This window comes from Daphnia carinata, chromosome 3, assembly GCF_022539665.2.
Source record: "Daphnia carinata strain CSIRO-1 chromosome 3, CSIRO_AGI_Dcar_HiC_V3, whole genome shotgun sequence".
Lineage (NCBI taxonomy): Eukaryota > Metazoa > Arthropoda > Branchiopoda > Diplostraca > Daphniidae > Daphnia > Daphnia carinata.
This window is the reverse complement of record NC_081333.1, coordinates 554,030-578,310: the sequence shown is the minus strand read 5'-3', so window position 1 is coordinate 578,310 and position 24,281 is coordinate 554,030. Positions and strand designations below refer to the sequence as shown.

The window sequence follows — 24,281 nt, the reverse complement described above, 5'->3', positions numbered from 1 at the left end:
TCATTTCTCGGTGAGCGGGACTCTCAAAAATCCTATATATTAACTCCCATACAAAACTTGTTTGTGGTGGATAAATTTGCTTGTGAATAATCTTAGTATGTAGGAGTTCGAAATGGCCACGGCATTAATGTCCTAAACTGTTAATTTTCGAAATCGAAATGGGCCGCATAAGCACGTGCAAATGTGGTGCGCTGAAAACTCGCTATAGGCGCTCTGAGCAAAAGAAAAACGAGTGCCCTTGTATTGCCATACCAACCTTAAACGACCTTGAAACGTAACCGCGAACATCTGCACTTCACGGAAACTAATCTACTGATCCGATAGTATCGTTTCAGGGGATACGGTTGCCTGCCATCTGACAAGTTGACGTTTTAGCAGTGCACATCAAGGATCGACATTTTAGTTCAGCTACGATACTACGCTGGTAAAGCTAGTGTTTGCTTTTCAAAAGAAAATATGTCGTCGTTGCACTTAGAAAAAAAGGCGGTAAGACGTTTTTATACATCAAAGTTATTATGTTGTAACGTGTTTGTTTTTTGTTTTTCTTCAGATGTACGGACATCAAAGACAAGGATCCGATTCTGCAGCATTTAAGGAACTAACAAAGAGAGATGCTCAAGTTCAGTTAGCAGTTGAACTTGAAAAACTTATTCGAACATGTTCAGAAGCAACCCATGAAGTAGGAGATCACAGCAAACTTTCAGCCCGTTACCATTAAAACTTATTTATTTTACTATTGTAATATTTTCTGTAGAGAATCGAAAGAGAATTTGCTGGATTCCGTCGTTTATTTGTTAGATTTCTCTTGGATCCAACTTCATCTGTTCAGTGGGAAAAAATTGAAAAACTTCCTGATGGATCAGTAAGTAAACTTTCAGTGATACAAACATTGCATTTAATATATTTGTTGTTTTTTGCCTCTTATTTTTTTCCCCATATTTCACAAAGGTGGGTGACTATGAAACGCTACCAACTCCTCCACTCACTCAAATACGAGGAATGTTGGATAAACTTGTTGTAATTAAGCTCAATGGTGGACTTGGAACATCAATGGGCTGTCAAGGTCCTAAATCAGTTATTTCTGTGCGGAATGATCTTACATTCCTTGATTTGACTGTCCAACAAATTGAGGTATCTAAGCACCATGAATGCATTTCTATTTAAGCCATATTTTAATTATTCTGAAACATATACAGAGTTTGAACAAGACATATAATGCAAATGTTCCATTGGTCTTGATGAACTCGTTCAACACAGATGAGGAAACTCAACTCGTCATTCAGAAATACACAAAATTTGAAGTAAGTGGTCTAAGGAGTCTAAAACTGTATTATGTATAATCTTTTTTCCCCTTAAGATCCAAATCCATACTTTTAATCAAAGTAATTATCCGCGAATCAACAAGGAATCTCTAATGCCCATAGCAAGATCTTGTAACACTTCAGCAGACATGGAAGCTTGGTATCCGCCTGGTAATTTTAATATTGATGTACATGGAACGTCTTTGTATTGACATCTTTCTTCTTAGGTCACGGTGATTTTTACGAATCATTTTACAATTCTGGTCTTTTGGAAGAGTTTATCAAACAGGTAATCAAGCGCGTAATCTTTTTGGTGCGATCTCTCGACTTATATCTTTCCAAAGTTTCGGATTGCCGCACAAATCCTATACCTACAAATTTATTTCGTTTTCGTACCTAAGAAATAGTGTGAGTTGATCCGTTTTTAATGCTTTAGGGACGAGAATACTGCTTCATCTCGAATATCGACAACTTGGGCGCAACTGTAGATTTAAACATTCTCAACATGTTGTTAAACCCAGGGGAAAATTCCAGCAAGCCCAAGGAATTCCTGATGGAGGTTACCGATAAAACACGAGCTGACGTGAAGGTACATGAAACAGAATGAATCATAATTTTTTTTTTTTTTTTTTTTTATCTAACTTTGTTTACTTTTCTCCTCTCGGGTGTTTAGGGTGGTACCTTGATTCAGTACGAAAATAAGCTACGCTTGTTGGAAATCGCTCAAGTCCCTAAAGAGAAAGTGGAAGATTTCAAGTCAGTCAAGACATTTAAGTTCTTCAATACTAACAATTTGTGGGTGAAATTGCCTTCTATCAAACGAATTATCGAGAATGGCACATTAGATATGGAAGTTATAGTCAATCCCAAAACGTTAGATAACGGAATGAACGTTATCCAACTAGAAACTGCTGTTGGTGCTGCCATGAAGTGTTTTGAGGGATCGATAGGTATGTTAGTATAGAACGTATATGCATAGCAGCCTGATGGAACATCTTCGTTAAACAGGGTTGAATGTACCTCGTAGCCGTTTCTTGCCTGTGAAAAAGACTTCCGATTTGCTTTTAGTAATGAGCAACCTGTACAATTTGAAGAATGGAAGCCTTTCGATGAGCGCGCTAAGGAGTTTTCCATCAACACCGCTCATCAAGTTGGGAGAAAACCATTTTGCCAAGGTGAGACTAAACTTTTTAGTGAAGTATTTTAAATCTATTTCATCTTGTTTTTTATTATGATTTTTATAACTACGTTCGCTCACGTGTTCCATTACAATGTTCTGTATTACCAACAATGTGGTGTCTTTTAGGTCCGTGAATTTCTGAAGCGGTTTGCCACAATTCCTGATTTACTAGAATTGGATCACTTAACTGTTTCGGGTGATGTTACTTTCGGACGCCATGTCTCTCTGAAGGTAATTACGAATGTCCCGCTATGAAAGCTTGGTTTCTTGTTATTTGATATAATTATAATTTTCTTTAGGGGACGGTTATTATCATTGCTAATCACGGAGACCGTATCGATATTCCTTCAGGAGCAATTTTGGAAAATAAAATTGTCTCGGGTAACTTGCGCATATTGGATCATTAAGTCTAACTAATGAATGTTTTGAGAGTTGTTGTTATAGTTGAGTATACGGTTGTTGTAATTAGATAGTCTTTGCTAGGATTGCAAACGCAGCAAGAGTTTTGCTTATCTGGTAAAAGGAATATATTCATTAAAGTTATTAAACATTGTCTGCCATTTCCTGTAGAAATTTCATGCTTCACACCAGTATAATAGTTTTGCATAGGGCTTTCATATTTTGGCGCTTAAGTCATGCTAGCACATTCGTCCTGAAAAATCAGTTCCGTCGTCGGGTGGAGCCCTCCGAAAGTCGGAATTCATCAAGGAAGTTCCGCCTTGATACTGTAAAAATTACAGCATCGTAATAAATTCCTTTTCTTTCCAGGTAATTAAACAAGGGTTGTGCTAAAATTTATATGTGATTTAACATGGTGTAAATTATGTAAATGTTTATTTAAGCTACCGATACCATTATTGTTTATTTTTCGTTTCGAACCCCCTTTTTTTTGTCGATTAACTGCCTTTGACAGGCTTGCTTTTGCGTAGACCAGGACAAGGTAAATACGTAGGGGTACGATGACTCTGAAAACACCGTTAAAGACAACAGTAAAAATGACACCCATTTTGCATTGAAAACATCAAAGGAATCCCTTTAGTACTGCGTCAGCAAATGACGTTCTTAATTTTTGGCCAAGACTCCAGCTGTGCCAGCCAATCGCAGGTATCTCTTCAGCATCATTATACCGGCCATTCAATGTTCTTGACGATGAAGCCAATAAACCACTTACCCCTCTTAGCTTATATTTTGAATTCATTTCGCGAGTATTTTTCTCCGAATTTCCTGCCCGCCTCGTCAGCGACAACAAGCGAAAGTCTCCAAGGGCGCCATTTTATGTATCATGGAACGACCTGATTCGAAAACATTTTTACCGACGGAAACTGGGAATGAGATTTTCCCTCACATTTTCAAGGTGCTATTACCTATTGAAGCGTAAGCTTTTTACGTATGCACGCAGCATGCATGTCGCACACAAAGAGGAGTAACACTAATTTTGAAAGTTGCAAGTTGGGTTTCGGCCTGTTGCTCATTTTCTTTTTCTCCATGAATTCTCAAAAATGATGACATCATCAACGGGACCGACGCGTGACGCGACAACCTATGGTAAATGACGGTCATAAAGATAGGAGCCCCCGCCCTCAATCGTTAAGCCGCTGACAATTGGCGACAGCAGTACCAAGATTTGTGGGGAGAAGGAAGTATTAAAAAATGAAGAGGCTGGATTGTTAACCCATCCGTCTACTCCGGTAATTCCCTTTCGCCAACGAAATGCATAGCGCTTAAACATCTTTGTCTTTATGACCACAAAGGCACTGCACATGTGGGTGCCTTTAGTATGTGGCAATCTTTGAAAACCCAGGGCTGTCCTCGTTTTGCAGGCCGACATTAGTTACTCTATTGATTTTTCCAAGAAGATGTCAATTGCGTTTGTTGCAACAGGACATAGCGATAGTACAGGTCGATTTTTTACGCTTGCTGTCGTATGCATTGCTCATTGAGTTTGAAAACGATCAAAACATGAGCCATCAGTTTCAAAATTACCCACTAGTTTCGTATCACAAAAGTCCTTCAAAATATCGTTCAACCAGTAAAACGACTTGGTCCGACCGGAATATGGGTTAAAGAAACGGGGCCAATGCTGAACTGCTCGCAAGGCCATTCCGATCTCTTCCACAGTTGCAAGCGGTTCAAAAGCGTACGTTCGTGCGCCAGTACAATTGGTAGCTCTGACCAATTAAAAAATGCTATTTTTATTCAGTAGTATATTTTACTTTAATGCTTTTAATTTACACCAAAGTGATTTAAAATCCGTACAATAAAGTATAAGCCTATTTGAATTGAATAGAGAAATGATACGATAAGGTAGACCAACGGTCTCATTTTGTATTACACATTCGTTATTGGTTATAATATCACTAAAGTCACGACACAACAATGCCGGCCTGATTGAAACTGAGATACGGTTTTAGAAATTAGAGCTTTTAAATAAGCAGACGAACAAAAAAAATGTATGAACAGAAAATCAAACTGATGTTGCATTCCAGTTTACATTTGGATTGAAATTTCCTTTACGACGATTATAATAATACAATTCAATCCGAACGGGTGGAGTGTTACACAGTGGCCGTGACTGCCATAGGTGGTGCGCCATTACCGTGGATGTTGGCAACCGAGATGACGGAGCCCCATTGCCGTGCATTGTATAACCTTGGTTTCAGTTGGAGAAGGTAAATACCACACGATCAACACTCAGCAAAGTGGGTCACACGAAGATAGGCGAAGGACTGTTCACTTCTCTTTCATTTCGTGTTGGGATACGGCCCAGTGACAATACATCCTCGCTCTCGTCTCGACGAAAGACCTCTTCCATTAGAGTGACATCCAACATGCACGTTGCATTAGCACCACAGGTAATCTCATCCCATTTTTTTTGTTATACCTTAAAATGTAGCTTCACCTAAACGCCTGTTGTTTCTTGATTTGGTTTCTTTTGAAATGCATTATGTAAATAAGATCATTCACGAATGAATGGGAGCGGTGCAAGGACCAACAGTTTTATAAAAGTAATACGTTTTTAATTTGATGTCTATTGGTACAGATGTCGAAAGAGGAGCGCGAAGCGGCCATCAATCAGAAAATAGAAGAAATGCGCCGGAAAAACGCTTCTATAACACAACGGTATCAGGTAAGTTTTATTGATTAAATACATTATTTTTTCTAGCCATATCAGTCAATTCATTTTGTGCGGCACACGCAGGAAATCGAGAATGATAAGAAGAACGCTGAGAATTTCAGCTTAGAAGCCACGCAACGTACAAAGACACGTGTTACTCCAGCGAACGAAGAAAAAAATAGCAGTACGGCTACCGAAACAAGCCAAAAGGAAACAAATGCAAATGCTCGTGCGGCTAAAGAATCACGCAGAATTAAGCCAGTCACACTCCCTAGCGTGCCTGTAACAACTGACTTTCGTCCACAACGGCTATCAGAGGTATGACAAATCATCCTTATCAATTCATAAATTTATATAACGCAGCAATTGAAAAATTGATAAAATATACATTAAACTCCTGGCAGAATGATTTGCCTCCACCCGATCCAGTGTTTTCCTATTTAACTGATCGGCTACGTGAGGGAGCCTTTTGTTCGCCTATTAGTCCAGCAGCGCGTCGCAAGCACAGCACATCATCTCAGGGTAGCGAAATGAGTATTGGCAGTAGCAACAATTCTAGGAGGACTTCAACGACATCCAACTCATCATGGACAAGTGATACGTCGTCAAAGTACTGCGGTTTCGCAAATTACCAGCCACCCAGAAAATATTCGGCAGTAAGTAGCACAACCATAAATAACAATCGTTTCACGCGAGTTTTAAACGAGAGTTATTTCGAGTTTATTGGCTGTAAAATTTGAGTGATAGTCCACACTTGAAAGCAGCGCTAGTTGCGGCAGAATAATTCTATTTCCGGCCATACTTTCATTAACTCATTATTGTTGTATGCAGTGCCGCGATTATGTGCGCAACCGACGTATGAGCGAGCAAATGATTTCGTCTGAAACCAGAGAGAATGACATTTGGCCTAACCAAGGCAACAATCAACGTAATTGTTACAAAGATGCCAAAAAACCGTCTGAAAACAACACGACGCGTAACCGCCAACCCGAAAAACCAGCAACGTAATTCTTGTTTATTTAAATCTGTTTTTCCGTTGTCTCTCGTCTAATTACTAGCGCCAAGCTTTTCCCCATTTTTTCTATTTATATTTTCACGTTAAACAATAGCCATACGTATTCGTAGAGTCTAAAAGAAGCTCAGGTTGAACGTAGCTAAGCAACATACAGTTCACATGTATTGAAAGTTTTGACGTTTTGCCTAATAGTCAAGGCCATGAGGAAACGGGGTCATTAAACTTCGATTGGAAACGAAATTTAAAGTAATTAAAATCATGCCAATGGGATTCTAGATTAGAATATGTAAAACTATCAACCAGTGCACAATCAACAAATTCTAAATTGGTTTCAGTATTTAACTTGGAATTTCATTTTAAGTGAAAAACTGCACATGATGTCCTTATTATATTCACGAATGTTTTTTTAAAACAGGGTGGCATCTGATGCAAACGAATCGGAAACTTCAATTACCTCACCGGTCACGCGAAGTAATTACCAATTCAAAATTGTATTCAGACTTATTTTAAATTTACATTTAAAAAAAATTCACCAACGAGGATCTGGACGGCCGGCGTTGAGGAGAGAGTCATCCGTACCAAGTTCGCGGTCTGAAAATATAACAAACTGGCGTGATCGACGGATCTCTTACAATAGCACCGAGGAACTAGGTAAAACAATTTTTATTCATTTTGAAATACAGAAAAAGGTCACGTCGTAATATTTGATTGGAAATGTATTACATTTTTCTGTAAATGCCATATAGGTTTCACCTCGCTTGAAGAAGGTGTAGCACGTCTCACGGTGGCTAACGAAGACATGAACAACAACAGCGACATGATCAATCATAATTTACCGATGCCAGAGGCAGCGTTCGATTAGAAAAGCACTCTGCTTTTGACAATCATTTTCCCGTTAAGTTTTCAAGAAGACAAGTTCTTTTGACGTTTCAATTTTAGAATTATTTATTTATTTATTTTTTACTTGCCATATTCGGCTAAAGGGAGGTCACTATTCGGTTTTCCTTTTAGGGGGGTATCATTTTAAATTAATCTCGACTTCAATTTAATTTATTTAATTTATCGTTCCGATGTTTTTCTATTCTCCCTTTTTTTTTCCCGATCCAATAAAGTACTGGTACAGTTCAGTTCATCAAATTGAATGTCTCGTTACTATTTTTAAGCTCTCCGTTAGTTTCGTCTTAAGGGAACGTGTACACAACTTGAAAGTGTTACGCAAACACTTTTAGATATTGCTGCGATTTAGACACAGCCCCACAAGTAGCAACAGAGAAGCTGTACAAAAATAAATAGTGACACGTGGTTAGGCCATGCCGTGATTTATCCAAAGGTGCCGAAAGTTTGTTTTGGTTTTCCATATCATTTCACGATTATTTGCTTTCGTGAGTTGTGGAAACGTGCCGCTGCGAGTGGAACAGGTCTTCAATTGATTCGCTGCAAACTGAAACTACCTGTGGTTCTTTTCAAGCTTTTCATTATCTTTGACAAGGAGTCATGCAAGATTTGTAACAAATATTAACGTAATCAAACGCTTAGTCCTAATCTAATAGGAAAATTGGATCAATGAAAGCAGATACACAAGGAGAAGAACAACAACAAAAATGCCTGGTATCGCTGCGTCAAAACGATGACTCACCTTCTACGTATTCCAACAACGTTGTCGATCAAGCTAGCAGGTAATATGGAAATTACCTGACGTGCCAGTCCGCCTGCATCGGGATAAGGAAAAAAATGTGATATTTACATTAGAGAACAGGTTGAAAATTACGAGAATTCTTTCGTCGAGTGGAAAAGGCAACGCCCGATTTCCAAAACAAAAATGGCGATTTGTTAAGGACAATGCACAAGTTTGGGTTAAGTTGTAAAAATCTCTCATTGATAAAACATGAGACGTCTACAAGAAAGGCGTAAATTAATGATTTCGTACGTTCTTTTTTGTCACGCGAGGCGGTCGTTGAGCAGAAATTGCCGTTTGTAAAAATATCTTTTGCTCCGAATCAACTGCAAATTCGCTTTCCCCTGGGCAAACAACATTCCGAGACACGTGGAAAAAAATTGGCCAGGGCAAACACAATTGGTCGAAAGAAAAATGGTTGCATAAAAATTTACTTTGTGAAAGACTTGGCAATAATCAGACGATAAAGCCGACATGAAGGAAAAGTAAGAATAGCTTCAGATAATGGACTTGTAACTAACGACCACATATCGTAAAAACCAGCAAATTAGTAGGAAACACGAAAATCGATGCAATGGCAAAAAAGTTATTTATATACAAAAAATGTATTGGCTATGCAGACGTTGGTACAAGCGGTACAAAAAGGCCAAGTAAACAAAAGAAAGTGAAGACTTTTCAAGGGTGGAAGTGTAGTTCCTATGTCTCTCAGAAGGATGGGTAGGTAGACGATAGAAGACATAAATTCCGTGTTCTGAAGCCCAAACCTTTGTGAGAAAATACTGTTCGAGCCAAGGCTGTATTGAAGATGAGCAAAGATGAAAACCATGGAAGCGTAGAGGCAGATTTCCTTTAGATAGTAGATAGCAATTTGCAAGCGTAAAACGAGATGTGCGAGAGTATGGACATTTTGCCATTTGGTCGAGCGACCCGTGTTGTCTGACATTTAGAAAGAAAATATTATGCGGAGAGCGGGAGGGGGGCGGGTAGCTTCATTCAAAAGCGTTTAAATCAAAAGATTTTTTTTTTCTTCTTATCATTCTACTCGGATACAAAAAGCTGCCTTCTTTTTTCTTTTCAAAGCACCCATCATCACTGGTGCTACAACGATGCGCAATTTTTTTTTAATTTCATTTTTTTTTTTTCAATTTTAGGCATCGGCACCATGAGAAATTGATAACCAATATCACACAAGAGTGTTCCGATTGCGTTACTTCGATATCTGTCGAAACGTATGTTACCACGACAATATTAAGAGAAAAAATCATAAATTTTCGAACGGAAATAGGATTATTAGCTCAGAGCAAAGGGAGATGGAAGTACTACGAACACGGAACGTTATCAGAGGGGGGCGCTAAATGTGTTGCGAGAAACAACTGACTTTATTTCTACCATTAAAATGGCGAATGAAGCCAAAGAAAAAAAAAAAACCCACATACGATGATGATCTCGAATCAGTTTTAAAAAGAGGGACTTCTCTTCTTAAAATCCTAATACTTCCCTTCATTCAAGCAGAACACTTGGCAAAATCGGCGGCAAACTATTCTCTAATAATGGAAGTAATACAAAAGGTGGTGGAAAGGGAAAAAGAATCGAGAAGGGCAGGGATACAGAAACTGACCAAATATCAGGAAACAAAATATCAGAGTAGGGAGAGGAAAGGGTGAGGAGTATGTGTAAAATTTATTTTTTTTTTGTTTGTTTAAAATGAACGCTATCCGGTGAAGTTGAACAGCTTCATTCTTCGCTAGCTTGCACCGTTTCGGAGTTTTCGGAAGCTACTTCTGTCTTCTTTTCGCTTTCCTACGATTCAATGAAAATTCAAATGTTAATAGGATAGACACACAGATGAAACTATTGCAAGTCAGTACCTGGACGGGCTCGGCTTCAATAATGGGCTGAGCAGATTCCTGTTCATTTGTTTCAACGGCAACTTCCTCAGCAGGAGCCTCTTCAGAAGCCGGTGCTGGATCACTAGCTTCTGCCTCCTAAAAGAAGAGTTTTCATACATTTAATTACAATTATTTTAAACCCCAGTTCGAGGCTGCCCAATTTCTTCACCCACATCGCCATTTTCTCTTTAGACCAAAGACTAATTTTCGATCGAATTTACATTGTAGAAAATTATTCATCGGAATCGATTGGGAATTTTCTGAGAAAGGCAAACGCCCTTGGTGCGCGGTGTGAAATGCTCAAGATGGCGACAGACGAGTAAAAACTGCGCCACTCGAGGGCGACCGTCTTTCACCACACCCGAAAACCCATGTCTGGTTTTTTTATTATTTCTTGTTCTTTTAAACTTACTGGTTGAGCGGGTTGAGTTTCAACTTCAGATGCCACAGCTTCTTCGACTGGAGCTGCCGCTTCCTCCTGTTTGGGCTCTTCAGCAGCTGGCGTTGCGACTTCCTCGGCAGCCGGGGCAACATCAGGTGTGGTTTCCTGTTTCTCTTCTTCTACGGCTGCAGAGTCATCCTTATTTCAATAAGAAAAATATAAATATGAGGAAGTAGCGTGTGACATCTTTTGCTGGCACCACAAAAGGGGGTATACGATTCAGGTTGGCTAATGAGGCCCAAAAATACCTTGACGGGAGCGGCCGTTTCCTCGGAGCTAACTTCAGCTGCGACTGCAACGGGTTCTTCCACGGAAGTCGATTCGGCAGCGGCGACGGGTGCAACATCGGCAACTTGTTCAGCATTTTCGGTTTTAGGCTAAACAACGAAATGAAATTCAATATTTTGTACTCGAAACACAATGAATTCAAAATCTTAAAAGAGAGACATTGAAGAATAGCTGAATGAACTTAAACTTTACCGATTCCATTTCGAAGTAGGTATTAAGAAGGGAGTGAATGGCAATAGCTAGTGCTTGTACAAGAGGTCGAATGCTGACTGAGACAAGCGACTGGCAGTCGGAGAACGCGTCGCGTTCGCTATGTGCGTCGCTGTATGCAACGCGAGGAAGAAAAGGGGGTGTGTTCTAAAGGTTTGTAGTTACGTATATCCTCACATGCCTTTAGCTCGGTTTCAAAGACCTCGATACCGTGTTCAAAATGCGTAGTACGGAATAGAACCAAAGCCTCTCACACACACTGAATACCCTCCTTAAAAAAAAAAGCTAAACCGAGTAGCCCTGACCCTTTTCTCATCCGTTAGTCGTTTGTCTATAATCCCCAGGTTTAAACGTATTTTTCGATGACATTTTTCTGTTCAACATTTTCCACCTTGTTCGCAACGCAAAATTCGGCAAAGAACACTCAACTAATGTTTATTCGTCACGTCTGGCATGCAAAACAGCCTGCAACTATTTGCCGACTGATATGGTCTAAAGTGGTCAAACCAATTTTTATTTTCAAACTTCTTTTTTCCTCTTGCAAGCGCGGGGTCTATTTATGGGGATACAACTCATCTACTAGTCTCCCCCCCCCCATCCCCTCTAACGATAAACGACAGAGTTCCCATTTCAACATGGCGACGTTCAGCATTCCAAAAGCGTAACGGTCGTTGTAGAGTATAGTAACTCTCCATAGACACATCACCCTTTTCCTGCCTCTTAAAGTTTGGTATGGCCGAGTCAAGTGGCTCACACACATACAGGCCGCTCCAATGTCTACACACGCGTACGGATTATTAGCCTGTGGGCCAACTGGACAAAACCTCTTTCGACTCGTCCCTAACGATTTCAAAAAGGAAAATACAAATATAAACTGCGCAGTGTGGCCTTGGTTCTAGTGTTGCATTCCACCGCATCTCCCGCGGCACAAAACACACACGCCGAAAGCTTTTAAAAAAGCAAAAATATTCATTCATATTGGGACTGTGCGAGTCCGCCATCGTTTTCTAACATCCCGCAACACTGGCCTCACTGCGCACAAGGCCGTTTTCAATTACCTTTTATGATTCGGCCGGACGTTGGCCATGTCCAACTCAACCGAACCCGACGTAACAAACGAACGGATTGGTCACACCAATGGACAACGTCAGCCAACCCAACCCCCCAAACTAAAAAAACAAAACAAAAAACTTCCATGTCACATTCCTTTCTTTTTTTATTTTTTGCATCAACTCACGATTTCTTTTTCTGTCTCTACCGCGGCAATCGATAATCCGTACATAGTATAAGCTTTCTCCCCCCCCCCTTCTTGCCCGCGTCACAATTCGTTTTCGATTTCACTGAACGATGGAAGATGTCTAGACTTGTCTTGGCTAACCTCGAACGACGTTCTCAACCAAGGACGTGGCCTGGAAATCGCTACGAAAACTTTGGATCTATTGTTTAAATAATAGACAACACGAGACGTCGAGAGGAATTTTCAGCTGCATTCCAATTTCCTAACAAGTTCTCTCCTAATGTCGGCGCTTTCACCTGTGCGCACACCGATATTTTTCAAAATGCCACAAACAGCAGGCGCGTATCAGGAAAGGTTCTTTTTCCCTCTATTCTAGCCCTCCTTTTATGGATTGACTTTTGAAATAAGAGGGGATACTTTGCTTAGTTTGATTCATATCAACCGTTACAATGCCCCGTGTTTCGACTTTTTAAGCCTACAACTTAAAAACCAACATTCTTTACACCTTGACCAAAAGAAAGTTTTTTTTTAAGATGTCCAAAGTTCATCACCATATTGGTGCTTGAATTCGTGTCCCTTAGCTACCTAGTGGCGAAATACAAAAATAAATGAATAAAAACTGCCTCGTGCACCTGCATTGCAGGTGCATTAAAGCCATAGCCGTTGCACCGAAAAAGAACTCACTCGATCTAATTGGAGAGAAGAAGAAAAAGAACGTAAAAGCCAAACTGCTTCATTGCAGACAATCATTAGTTACGTTAGTTAATGCGGATCTTAATTGATTGACGCAGTAAGTGAACGAAACGATTAGCAGGAGAGCATCGCAATGACCCTCTCTTCGGCCCAGCAGACAATACCGATTGCAGATGGCACCACATGGTCGGCCAATCAACTTCATTCGCCCAACCAGACTTAACCAGAGCCCATAACTGGAAACATACAAACGTGGGTGGGACAATCACGGTGCGGAATGCACCGCATATTGTGCAAAAAACAACAAAAAATGCCAAATTCCATGTGAAAGGAAGTTGCCACAATCCAACGGAATGCACGGGTGAATAAGCGTGATTGCAATCACGAGAAGAATAATATGCCAACAACGTCATACAGATCATTTTGGCAATAGCGACGAAGATACAAGAGCACGTTTAAACTCAAGAGTACAACTTAACTCTTCTCCGCAACGCGATCAATAAACGCGTCTAGCCAAAGTCGTAAATGCTACCCACGTTCGTCCAATCCCCCCACTCTTTTTCTTTTGCTCTCCTTACTGATCTCGACAATTTCTCGACACGCGATACATCAAGTAGCGCACGCTTTCTACTTCCTCGCATACTCTCGATAAATCAATACTTTACTCTTTTCGCAAAAAAAAAAAAAAAAAAAGGAAAAACGTGTGCGCAAAAACCCTTTCGCGACATCTTTTGGTCAGTTCGTAGCCTAACGTCTTTAGAGAAACAAGTTACCCTTGGCATTACTACGTAAAGGATATTGTGTCAAACGCTGTTAAACTGCCATTCAAAACGAAATGTTTACAACGGAAACCTGATCCTTCAAGAGTGCAGTAAAGCCGTTTGTTCAATCTACTTCGACAAGTAAGGGGAAGGCACTTGCTCCAGTTACAGTAGGAGAATAAGGAACAAATAGTTTAAGTTAAACCGGAGAAGATGGAAACGGAGGATGCCGAAATCGGACAGGAAAGGCTCGAATTGACATACGCTTTAAGAAGGGTGAAAAAAAAGAGAAAATCTTGACCTACCTCTTTAGCAACATCTCCATTTTTGTTGTTTTCTTCCTTCGTTTTCTTCTCTCGTCTTAAGAAGCTGAATGTTCGGAACGATCGCTTCTTCTTGACCTTTTCTTTTTTCTCGTCCTTTTGAGATGATGGAGATTCTTCGACTTTGCTATCGTTCGCTGCTTCCGTCACGCTTTTATCCTTGACGTCCTCTTGAATGCTCTTGTCCTATTAGAAAAACAAATTGGTAACAACAAAAGACAAAATCAATTGATGTTTTATTATTGTTTGTATTTACCAAATCAGCTGGCTCTGTAGTCTTGGCTTCGCCATTGATGGGAGTCTTAACCTCTTCTTCAGTATTTTCTATTGTCTGATTTGGGGCATCGTTGGATTGTGGAATTTTCTCAACCACGGCAGCAGGTGCCTCCTTTTTAGGTGACCCGGAAATATCAACCGACCGCTTGCTCTGTCTCAAACCCATGTTTGTTTTTTTCTTCTTCTGTTCGTTTAACGAAAGACGGTTTCTTTTTTATTCTTAAAAGATGAGGGTTAACGATGCACGGACGCTCTTCCAAAATTTGTATTTTCAATCGACTGGTGTCGTCGTCACGCTCGGGCGTCTCGCTGTCGTCACTCCAAATTTTACCTACAGCAAAAGAAAAAACACAATTAGAAACACAAGACAACCTGTACAGACAAGACACAAAAGTGATTCGCTACAGATGTAGACTTGACGCCTAAAGCTAAACACAAGTTGATGGGAGAATCGGCTTTTTTTTTTTGTTCGTAGTCTAGTAAAAATAAAAAAACAGAACACGGTCTCGATCAGTACTTTCTGGGTAACTCGTGCGTGCATTGGTGTTACTGAGGAGCCGACATGGAGCAATGAACCCGACTTGAAAAGAGGCTAAAGAAAGACGAGTACAAGGAGAGGAATGAAAACCACGTGGTGCTGGCCGCATCCGGTGGGTGATGACCAAATACCCAAAACGGAAATGAAGCATACAAGCCAATAGGAACTTGGACTGGGCCATCCTTATCGACCAGTATGTCGGACCAAATACGTGGAAAAAATAAAATTTTTCGTAACTGAGTCGTACATGGCGACTGCGCTGTTAAAGACATCAATGCACGTCACAGTCGAAATCGTATCACGATGAGTCAACGTATTCAGAGCTGCTGTTCAACATGCACCTGCTCGTTGACTAATAAAAAAAGACATTTCTTTCCTATACCCCTAACCACAAAGCACTGCCTAAACTGAAAAATCGCCCTACAAAATAAAGGAGCAAATACAAAATGGTGGACGATAAATTCACTGACACAACCGAAAGCAGACACGTTCTACGTGGTTGTCATCTAACGCGAGGAGCTTTTTTTTTGCGTCGTGGCTCGAACGGATGAAAGGACAAATTTCTAAAGCAAACGAAAAAAAAATGTGCACTCGTGTCTACAACGTAACGGAAACAAATTTCAAGTGGATGCCGTTACTTAAACAGCGATGACAAGTGACTTACGCTAATAAACTGCCACAGTGAAGTTGATACGACAGTTGAATGAATCCGGACTGCCGATCACACAAAACACACGCACGTACTCGGCAGAAAAATAAAAAAAAGAAACGAATGTGTAGTAAGCAAGACTGGATGCCCCACCTCTCAACCGACGCTACAGGGGAGCCGACGCGCTTTCGCTGAATAGAGGAAAAAGGCGGCAGATGTAGCAAATGCAATTTGCTGGCCAACTCGACTAACAAACATACCGCCAGGTGTCAGTGTTTTTCAACCGTTCTTTTTACCGCCTCGAGTTCTGTCTGATGAAGAAGAAACTAACAACACATGACGTGGTTCTCGTCACGTGTCACCTAATAAGATTCACCTTTTCAGAGAAACTGCATTGGTCCACACCGATTGTTGAGACACGGGCCAGATTCTTTTTTTTCTACACAAGACGAAGCGATAGAACACACTATGCCTGCGGCACACAAATCTCACCGACGCTACGAGATTGAAAAAGACGAAGAGATTAAACAAAAAAAAAATACAAGAAAAAAAAATAACAGAATGCCACTGAGAAACCAAAGCGACTTTCAATGCCGAATGGTTTGAGGTGAACGACAAGACTGGGTGAGTGTCTCTCTCTCCCCCTTCCAACATTGAAAACACCGCCAGCGGGGTGAATGCTCTGGGAAAAAAGATCAGAACAAAAAACCTGGCAACACAGCGACGCCTCCCCTTTACTCCACCCACTTTGTTTGGGCGATTCGCTGATTCATTTCCTTCCAAATAATAAGGGTTGTTGCTACGATATTTCGTCTAGTCTCACCTTCTGCCTTTCTTTTGCAAACACATTTTAGCATCATCAAGTTCAATTTGAATGACAAGACACAATGTTATCACAGTTTTCGATAAAAAAAAACAAAAAATACGTTACAACGCGACAGAATTGAATGATTGCCTTGAATCACCATTTCAAAAGCAGATAATAGTTTGAGCTTTATTCCCATCAAACTGGCTCCTTTTTTTTGTCATATTTTTCTATCACCATGACGGCAGAATAGAAACGATGGCCTTGAGGAAGACAAACAATTCTGCTGAATTGAATCCGCATGATGGTTCAATTGAACAGATTGTCAACTACAACGCGACAACCTTGGAACCGGATTGAAATCAAAACTAAAATATCACTTTCTACATTGTAATAGATTCACAAGTTCTTTTCTTTTAATTCCCACTACGAACTTAAAAGAGGATTACCTAATAGCCGGATAAGTCCAGCTAGCAAAAAAAAAAAAAGTTAATGGAGAACGATGACCCACAGGGATACAGGAACATACTGCTAGTTTTTTTTCCCTTTTCTTTTCAAGGAAAGATTTTTCGCCTTAAGGTCAAATAGCTTGAGGCTAATTTTCAAGGACGCAATTGCAAATGTCCACTATTGGAGAAGAGGCTACTATCAAATATCCAACCCATCTTTCTATTGTTGCATATCAAAACGAAAGTCATTTAAGACAAATAAAAGGATTCAATAAAACTCTTCGAATCCGGTTCCAACAAATAAAGACATTTCTTTAAGAAATGAATTTGGGTGGGAGGATTAACAATCGATCTACATCGCTCATGCAAGTTGATGACTCATAAGGGAAAGGCGGGCAAAGGTTAAGACCGGCCCTGAGAATGTATCAAGCAGGAAAGATAGCACAATCAACGTCAAAAAAATTGAAAAGAATTAGCGAGAGAAACAAATGTTTGGCGTATTACACCCCAACCCCCGGCACGCACACGCCGTCCCCATCTGGAAGAGCCAGTCTGCGTGTGCGTGACAAAAATCGATACGACAAGAGAGAAAACGTGGGGTTGTGTGAGAGGGTGTTTGCAAACCGACAGGCCCTTCTGAAACAGACAAAAACCCGAGAGCAACATGTGCGAGACGGCAACCATCACACCACATGGTTACGGGATTACTCACTTCCAACGGCAACCAGGGAGGGAGGGGAGAGAGACATGGGTTCTCTTGAAAGAGTTACGATCACGGTATCCGTATTGATCGTTTCTCTGACTTCCATTCGCCGTTAACTTTAGCAACAGCCTCACATATTTATCATTTGTCTCATTTTCCGTACATTGCTTCATTGACGTAAATTACATGTGAACAAGGATACGCTATCATAAAAAGAAGACCGAAACGTTTCAACACGCCTATAGTACTAGATAAGATACAGTCCAAGCTTCATACCGATAATTATGACAAGTAAAGCAACACATAGCGGGACATTGAAGCATTTCGGGCATTATGTTTGCCTTATCTCGGGGACATGAAAAAAAAAGAATCTTATCAACAAAACGATTACTTCCTTCATTAACTTTTAAATAACCCTACGCCTACAACCACCGACTAGAGAAAAACAGCTACAAGAAAAGAAATCGCGAAACATCCATTTCGGCGTTGTCAGTTTTGTTGTGCGCATACCGGTGGCGTCTGTTTAGTCTAGCGACCCCACCCAACTGCCTCTCCCCCCCACTCCCAACATTTCCCCCTAGCGCTACGATTTTCCAACGATTCGTCCCCCCCCTCCTTTGCTCTTGACGCCATACTTATAGCCTGAAGGGTAGGGGTTGAAATAAAAACTAAATCTAGCTCAAGAAGGGGGAACACTAAAGGAAATCGTAGACTCAAACAAACTGTAAAGAAAATGAACAGAAAAAAAAAACTTTGGAATGCAATTCCAACTTGTTCCGAGATTTTCGTTTGTTTCATTATGTATTCTTCGACCTTTGCTTACGTTATGATAGCTATCATCAAAAACTAGATGACATTATGGCATGACGCCCGTCATTCCCGCACACAAATTACGTCTTGTTATAAGCTTTGGTAAAGAATAAATAAGACAAACCTTTTCTTTCGAACAGTGGCGCACGTGACAGGTCAAATATGGCGGCAAAAAAAACTAGTCGTGAGACTTTTAAATACCTTTTCCTAGCACGCTTGATCAACTGTCAAGTCCTAACGAAATCAAACCTTACCGTTATCAGCGATTTTTGCCCAACTTCGCGAGGCTAGATAGGTAAAGGAGCCATTTTGGACACTTTTTTTGCATTTACGTTTAAAACGTAAGACTTGACTAAACGTCAAAAGTTACGCACGGGCAAAAAGAAATGTAACTAAAGTGTCAACCACCGACATCATTTGAAATTTCTTTAGCTAAAGAGCAAGAGGTGGCATCCATTTAAACAAAAGACTGGCAAAATTTTAAACAATTTTGTGCTTTCCGTTTTTCTTACTCCCCTCGATCTGCTGATGTGACGCACCCATGCTTGTCGGGCAATAGACTTGCTTCACTGTCTGTGTATACCCCCTCCCCCCCCCCTTTTTTCCTTTTTTCTTTTTTGGCAGGGAACAATAGCAAGATTTCGACACTTCTTTTCGAACAATATGTTGATTTCTCGAAACGTACATCTTTGAAAAACTAAGTACATACATCGATGTGCAGTTTAATACAATGTAAAGTGAAATAGATTGAAAACTTACCGGGACAAGGGAACTTTCGATTACTGAACACGCAAGAACCACTTCAACAAGACTCTCAAAGCCAAAGCCAAGCCTACCAGCGCTTAAATTGGTACTTGGTACCGCCGTTTGCCGGCTTTGGCGCTCAGGGTTGGCGTATCGCTTCCAGTTCAGTTCGTGAACGCCATCTAGAAGGTTAAAATAGAATCATGAAAAAAAAATTTGATATTCGTATACAATTTTATTTGTAAAAAATATATGTATATTTTTTATTTCAATAGAAAATTGTACGAGCAACTCACTCAGTTTATCGCGCTTAGTTAATTTGGTTTGCAAAGTTAAAATTTTTTTCCCTTCGTGGATCTATGTGTTGAATTGAAGTGATTCGTGGACATACATGCCAATGTGTTTCAACGAAAAATTATAAAATAAACAGAATTTGCTTTCCAATAATAATTTTAAATAAACGAAGGAACGTAGAAAAAGTATTCATCTGATCGCATTTTATTTTTTTCTATCTCCTTTTAACACGAAAAGTTTGGTCGTTTCGTAAAGGGAAAATTTCTTTTTTCATTACGAGTCATGTTAAGAATGTGAAGCTCTGAAGTATCAACTTTTCACTAACAGCGGTACGCCATTTGCGATTTACGCCGTTTGGCACAATAAAATTTCCCCACCTATCCCTTCTTCAACCAGTTAATCTATGAACAATGTTCAGTACTGAAAAATACGACGGTTTTCTTCCGTTTACTAAAGGGATAGTCCGGACTGACAGGCAAAAAGCTTTAACTAATCTCTTAGGTTTTGGGACGCGATTGTAATGGGTCGAGAATCATTATAAGTGCAGCTTGCGGCTTTCGTGCAACCAAGTTCTACTTGCTACGACCGCGTTCACTTGTTGCCCTTTCATTGAATAGGCATTTTTTTTTTTTTGCTTTTTCCAATAGTAAAATGTTTTGTTTACATGGATATTTTTTTATTCGCTAAATGTGGTTTGAAAAAAAAAATAATCATCGACTCCAGAAAGGATTTGAATTACCTGTCTCTTCAAATTTGCGACAAACTTCATTAGCTGCTCTTTTAGATTTCGAATAAATTTGAATTTTCATAAGTTTATGCGAAAAAAGTCTGTGAATTAATTCACCGGCGTCAGGGGAGGTAGAGGTTAGTGAATTTGAGTTAATCTTTCCTGATTTCACTGCATGAAGTGTACAGCTCATCGTACAGACAGCGGACCTTAAATGGAAGCAGCCAGAAATGCAATTAAATGCGTTAAGCAACGTTAGGTAAGGAATTGTTGCCACACATTCTGTGCCAATCCTCATGGCCTTTTTTCCCTAAGAAGCTTTGGAATCACACGGTTACGGTGGGTAGAGGCTGTGTAGGATGCAGCGAAGCCAAACGTACTGTAAAATACACGGCTGGTTCTCCTTGAGGCCTAAATTTTGTACACGCAGGCAATTTAACGAAGTGGACAGAGACAATTTTCAAATTTACCATCGAGTAACTAAACAATAGCAAGAGGTTAGCGTAGATTCGGAAATGCAACAAATTTGGTTAGTGTGAAAAAGCAATGAGCATTTGTACGGTATGAAGTATTAGTAATGAGATGGATTCTTGTAAAATGTCCTCAATGCTTTATATGTATTTCCATATTTATGCACAATTATTCAGTATATGCTCTCGAAATTGTTTCACTGTAAGCCTCGTTTTTTCTTATCACGTAGCAGCAAACAAAATTAACGCAGTTTCCAGGAAGGGGACCGCTTGGAGCTTTGAATGGCTGCAATCGTTTTCTAAGGAACCATTCGTGAATTAACAGCGCTTCCGGATCGTTCGTTGTGAGTTAGTTCAACAGTTGACCTCAGTTTAGTACAAAGTCGTCCGTTATCGGTTTTACCTTCAGCTTTAATATTTTATGTATGGGACTAAGCTGCATAAGGGCGAAGTTTCCGTAAACTTAAAGTGGGGAAACCTAAAAACGAAAGTTTCTTTCTCAGCCAAAACACCGGAACTGATAAAGAGTCATATTGAACTTTTATCTGGCCAAATAGTTCTGAGAATGCAGTTCTTATTTAACAATGACATCCTTTAGAAAATCGTATATATTATTATTCAACATCATATAAAATCATATAATCATTATACGCCACAAGCCTTACGTTACTCGATTTTTCCACTTTTGGGAATTGTCCAAGGCCCACGGCGTATTAAAATAAATAAACAGTCATAAATTATTATCAATGAAATTGGCTTACGAATTCTTTTTCTAGATAAGCTTCCGCTGTTCTTTATTTAAACATTGAGCTATTATTTACTTAACAGCGCGATTGGTATGTGCCCACCTATCTTCCATACTTCAGGTAAACAATGTGTAAACGGACAGATTGATTGAAAATATCTTAACGAATAGGGAGTCCCCAATTACCATTGCAGTGAATTTTAGTCCCATATTTACTCGTATTCCTTGTTATCACTTGTTAGCTCATTTTTAAGATATGACACAACAGGTTAAATGTTTCTGATTCCGTGTTTTTGAATTTTTCAAGGAAATCTGACTTAAATAAGAAAAAATTTGATTTCAAAAATGATTTCAAATTACTAATAGCTTTTTTGCTGAATACGATTTTTCTTTCCGAACTAAACAACATTTATTTATGAAACTTTAATAGCAAAGTTAGCAATTTTTTTTCCTCTTATCGTACGTGTTCACTTCTGCGACATGTGTTTTTTTAATGTTTAGGCCATTTCTTACGACACATTTTTTTTGTAGTTTTAGCTTAAATAAACCCAGATCTAATTTATGGAACCATGTTGATACGCTGAAGCATCACGAAACTTTCAATGTGGGGGAAAAACATGCGTTGAAACATTTTTAATAGCCTCGTGAAACCGATCAGCTCATGACGAATACAGATTATTTCTTAGTGTTTGGTTAGCAAGTAACTTTAGGTTTTTCCACAACTTGACCCGACCAAAAGGTCGTGCCTTCAACTTTAAATGCATTTTATGCCCAGCGCTCTTTTCAGCACCGTATAAACCATATTTGTTTTTAATTAATAACTGTGCAACGACATTAAACAAAACGGTATGAATAGATTTCACTCCACGATCAAGAAAATTTTAGGTATACACATGTATTCAAGATGGCGATAGTCCGACTGACTGTATTATCAGGGGTTAGGTAAAACGGAACAAACTATACGACGAATAGCTACATAAAGCGCTAAATTGAGAAGCTCTTTAATGTCTTAATCGTAAATAATAAGACATCATTTCAACCATATTTTCATAGGTAGAAGTAGTTGAATAGTTTTTCTCTCTAAATGAATAAGAACCATGATATCTAGCCACACGCAGTTTGATTTACACAAGGAGAATAACCGAGTTGGAATTCGATTACTTAACTTTTTCCTCCTTAAATGGGCTTATAAAGAAGCGTGGTTACGTATTTCTTTCGGTAACGATGAGTCGCGCTAAGAACCATCACTCCATCTTTAATTGATAATGCGTATAAATGACAAAGCATAACATGATTGGGTTCCGGTAGCAAGGTAGGCTCGCACTGCAAAGGACAGAAATGCTCATGAAAGTCCACCGTAAGTGTAGAAAAGTAATCTCACCGATAATGGGGTATCTTTATTGAGGATAACTTGAAGCTGATGCGTTCGATGATTGCATATGAGTAAAAGTATCGGAAAAACTTATACAATAAGGCAAACATTATTTAATAAATAGTGTTTACCAAATGAGGCGGTAGAATTGGAGGCGTAAATTTTTCTTGTGGTCGAGGTATCGGCACTTCTTGACCATAGTCTTCTGTCGTTGGACCGTTCCACAACACATTAAAAAATACATATTATATGACGTTTAAGCTTCATGTTGTCTAGGAACTTATTATTCACCTGAACCTTGAGACCCTGAAACAGTACTGCTGTCTATATCCAAAGCATCGAAAACTTCAAAATCCGATTTCTTTACTGAAATAATCTATGAAACATGACCAGCAATATAAAAAATTATTTAATCGAAAGTGTGTGGACTATTAATTTATGACGTACATTGTTTTTCGATCCGATTCCATTATCTGTAACAGGCTAAAAGAGAAATTTTTTTAAAGCTCATCTTTCATCCAGAGTAATTAGATTTTTTATGAATCTATATTTATTACCTCAGTTGGATCATGCATCCACTCCCCATCAACCAGAAACTTGTATTGGTGTTCTCCTTCAGGTAGATCAACAATTGTCACAAAATCTCCATGGCTGTATAAATTATTTGCTACTTTATCATGACATTCTTCCACCTGTAAGTGCCACTTACCTCTTAACCATAGGGATTGTTTTCCAGTTTGAAAAGGTACCAGTAATATAAACTTGTTTACCACCACCATCCCACTTGAAAACAGTCGGAAGAACTTTAGGAGAGCTTTCTTCAATCCCAAAATTATCTTCATGGGAAGGATTTAGTGCTGAATGATTGTAATCTATACTTCCTGGTGTGCCAGATATTTCAAAACCCTAAGCAAACAAGAGAAATTTTTATTGTTGTTGTAAAATTAAGCATTAAGAAAAGGCTCAATGCACCAGTTACATACTTTGGCTGTTAAGATAATCTTCATCTTCTCCAGAGGTCTGATACAGAAGTTTGTTTGGCTTCTTATCAAAAACAAATGCTTGTCCATCTTTACCTGGAGAACAAGGTTGAATTTCTCCAGATTTATGACGTTCTCGTGAACTATTTGCTTGTCCCATTGCTCAGCTAAGATTTTGGGAAATCAAAATGGTTATTTAAAAACATAATTAGAACAAAGTATTAAATCATCTAACTAGTTTATTATTGGCTACAAGAATACTGGAGATTCCAAGACTAAAAGATTGACCACCTTAGGGGTTCACTCTATCTATAGGAATTAACATAAAATGAAGAAATTCAAATACCAGATTTAAACTTAAACGTTTTACTTTGCGCACGAACGAATTGGTTATTGGTTGCTTCTTCAATTAACGTTGCAAGACTGATCATAAGAAAGAAATTTTTATAGAAATTTTTTTACACTAAGCTGTTATTATGTAGCATGCAATACTACATATTTTCATAATCAAGATGGGGTTTGCAGAAATAACCGACATCCGGAGACCTCTAGCGTTACTGTTTAGGATGTTATAGCACGTTCTGGATTGT

The 24,281-nt window shown here is 39.3% G+C and overlaps 4 protein-coding genes across 7 annotated transcripts in view; 2 read left to right on the top strand and 2 right to left on the bottom strand.

Moving 5' to 3' along the window:
• Positions 1 to 156: 156 nt before the first annotated feature.
• Positions 157 to 24,281, top strand: part of LOC130692893 (UTP--glucose-1-phosphate uridylyltransferase-like) — a 44,187-nt gene continuing 20,062 nt past the window's right edge. The window contains exons 1-12 of one of the 2 annotated variants that reach the window (XM_059494613.1): positions 157 to 486; positions 551 to 679; positions 755 to 862; positions 949 to 1,131; positions 1,197 to 1,301; positions 1,358 to 1,472; positions 1,529 to 1,590; positions 1,738 to 1,890; positions 1,975 to 2,251; positions 2,310 to 2,476; positions 2,608 to 2,712; positions 2,781 to 2,888. In XM_059494613.1, the coding sequence (XP_059350596.1) occupies positions 457 to 486; positions 551 to 679; positions 755 to 862; positions 949 to 1,131; positions 1,197 to 1,301; positions 1,358 to 1,472; positions 1,529 to 1,590; positions 1,738 to 1,890; positions 1,975 to 2,251; positions 2,310 to 2,476; positions 2,608 to 2,712; positions 2,781 to 2,888 (1,542 nt within the window). In that variant the 5' untranslated portion in view covers positions 157 to 456. Of the gene's footprint in view, positions 487 to 550; positions 680 to 754; positions 863 to 948; positions 1,132 to 1,196; positions 1,302 to 1,357; positions 1,473 to 1,528; positions 1,591 to 1,737; positions 1,891 to 1,974; positions 2,252 to 2,309; positions 2,477 to 2,607; positions 2,713 to 2,780; positions 3,034 to 24,281 lie in introns of those variants that run through there. The other variant, XM_057515987.2, reaches the window with a different exon arrangement.
• LOC130692900 (uncharacterized) lies at positions 5,126 to 7,748 on the top strand. The gene is made up of 8 exons (XM_057515995.2): positions 5,126 to 5,333; positions 5,522 to 5,608; positions 5,681 to 5,914; positions 6,001 to 6,252; positions 6,428 to 6,600; positions 7,027 to 7,082; positions 7,152 to 7,262; positions 7,358 to 7,748. Exons 1-8 carry the CDS (start codon positions 5,310 to 5,312, stop codon positions 7,471 to 7,473), a joined length of 1,053 nt encoding a protein of 350 aa, XP_057371978.1. The 5' UTR covers positions 5,126 to 5,309; the 3' UTR covers positions 7,474 to 7,748.
• Positions 9,647 to 19,262, bottom strand: LOC130692902 (cytochrome c1-like). 3 transcript variants are annotated; one of them, XM_057515997.2, is made up of 7 exons: positions 19,119 to 19,262; positions 14,386 to 14,736; positions 14,112 to 14,315; positions 10,866 to 10,994; positions 10,588 to 10,755; positions 10,155 to 10,271; positions 9,647 to 10,086 (listed from the first exon to the last, which is right to left on the bottom strand). In XM_057515997.2, exons 2-7 carry the CDS (start codon positions 14,569 to 14,571, stop codon positions 10,021 to 10,023), a joined length of 870 nt encoding a protein of 289 aa, XP_057371980.1. In that variant the 5' UTR covers positions 14,572 to 14,736; positions 19,119 to 19,262; the 3' UTR covers positions 9,647 to 10,020. The 3 variants fall into 3 exon arrangements, with proteins under 3 accessions (XP_057371980.1, XP_059350605.1, XP_059350604.1); XM_059494622.1 differs by lacking the exon at positions 19,119 to 19,262 and adding an exon at positions 15,969 to 16,100; XM_059494621.1 differs by lacking the exon at positions 19,119 to 19,262 and adding an exon at positions 15,608 to 15,754.
• On the bottom strand, positions 22,219 to 24,184 carry LOC130692918 (5'-AMP-activated protein kinase subunit beta-1-like). The gene is given in 9 exon segments (XM_057516015.2): positions 22,219 to 22,662; positions 22,721 to 22,756; positions 22,843 to 22,916; positions 23,003 to 23,087; positions 23,159 to 23,194; positions 23,269 to 23,362; positions 23,421 to 23,617; positions 23,684 to 23,858; positions 24,038 to 24,184. Coding segments are annotated over 8 exon segments (837 nt in total). The 5' UTR covers positions 23,852 to 23,858; positions 24,038 to 24,184; the 3' UTR covers positions 22,219 to 22,515.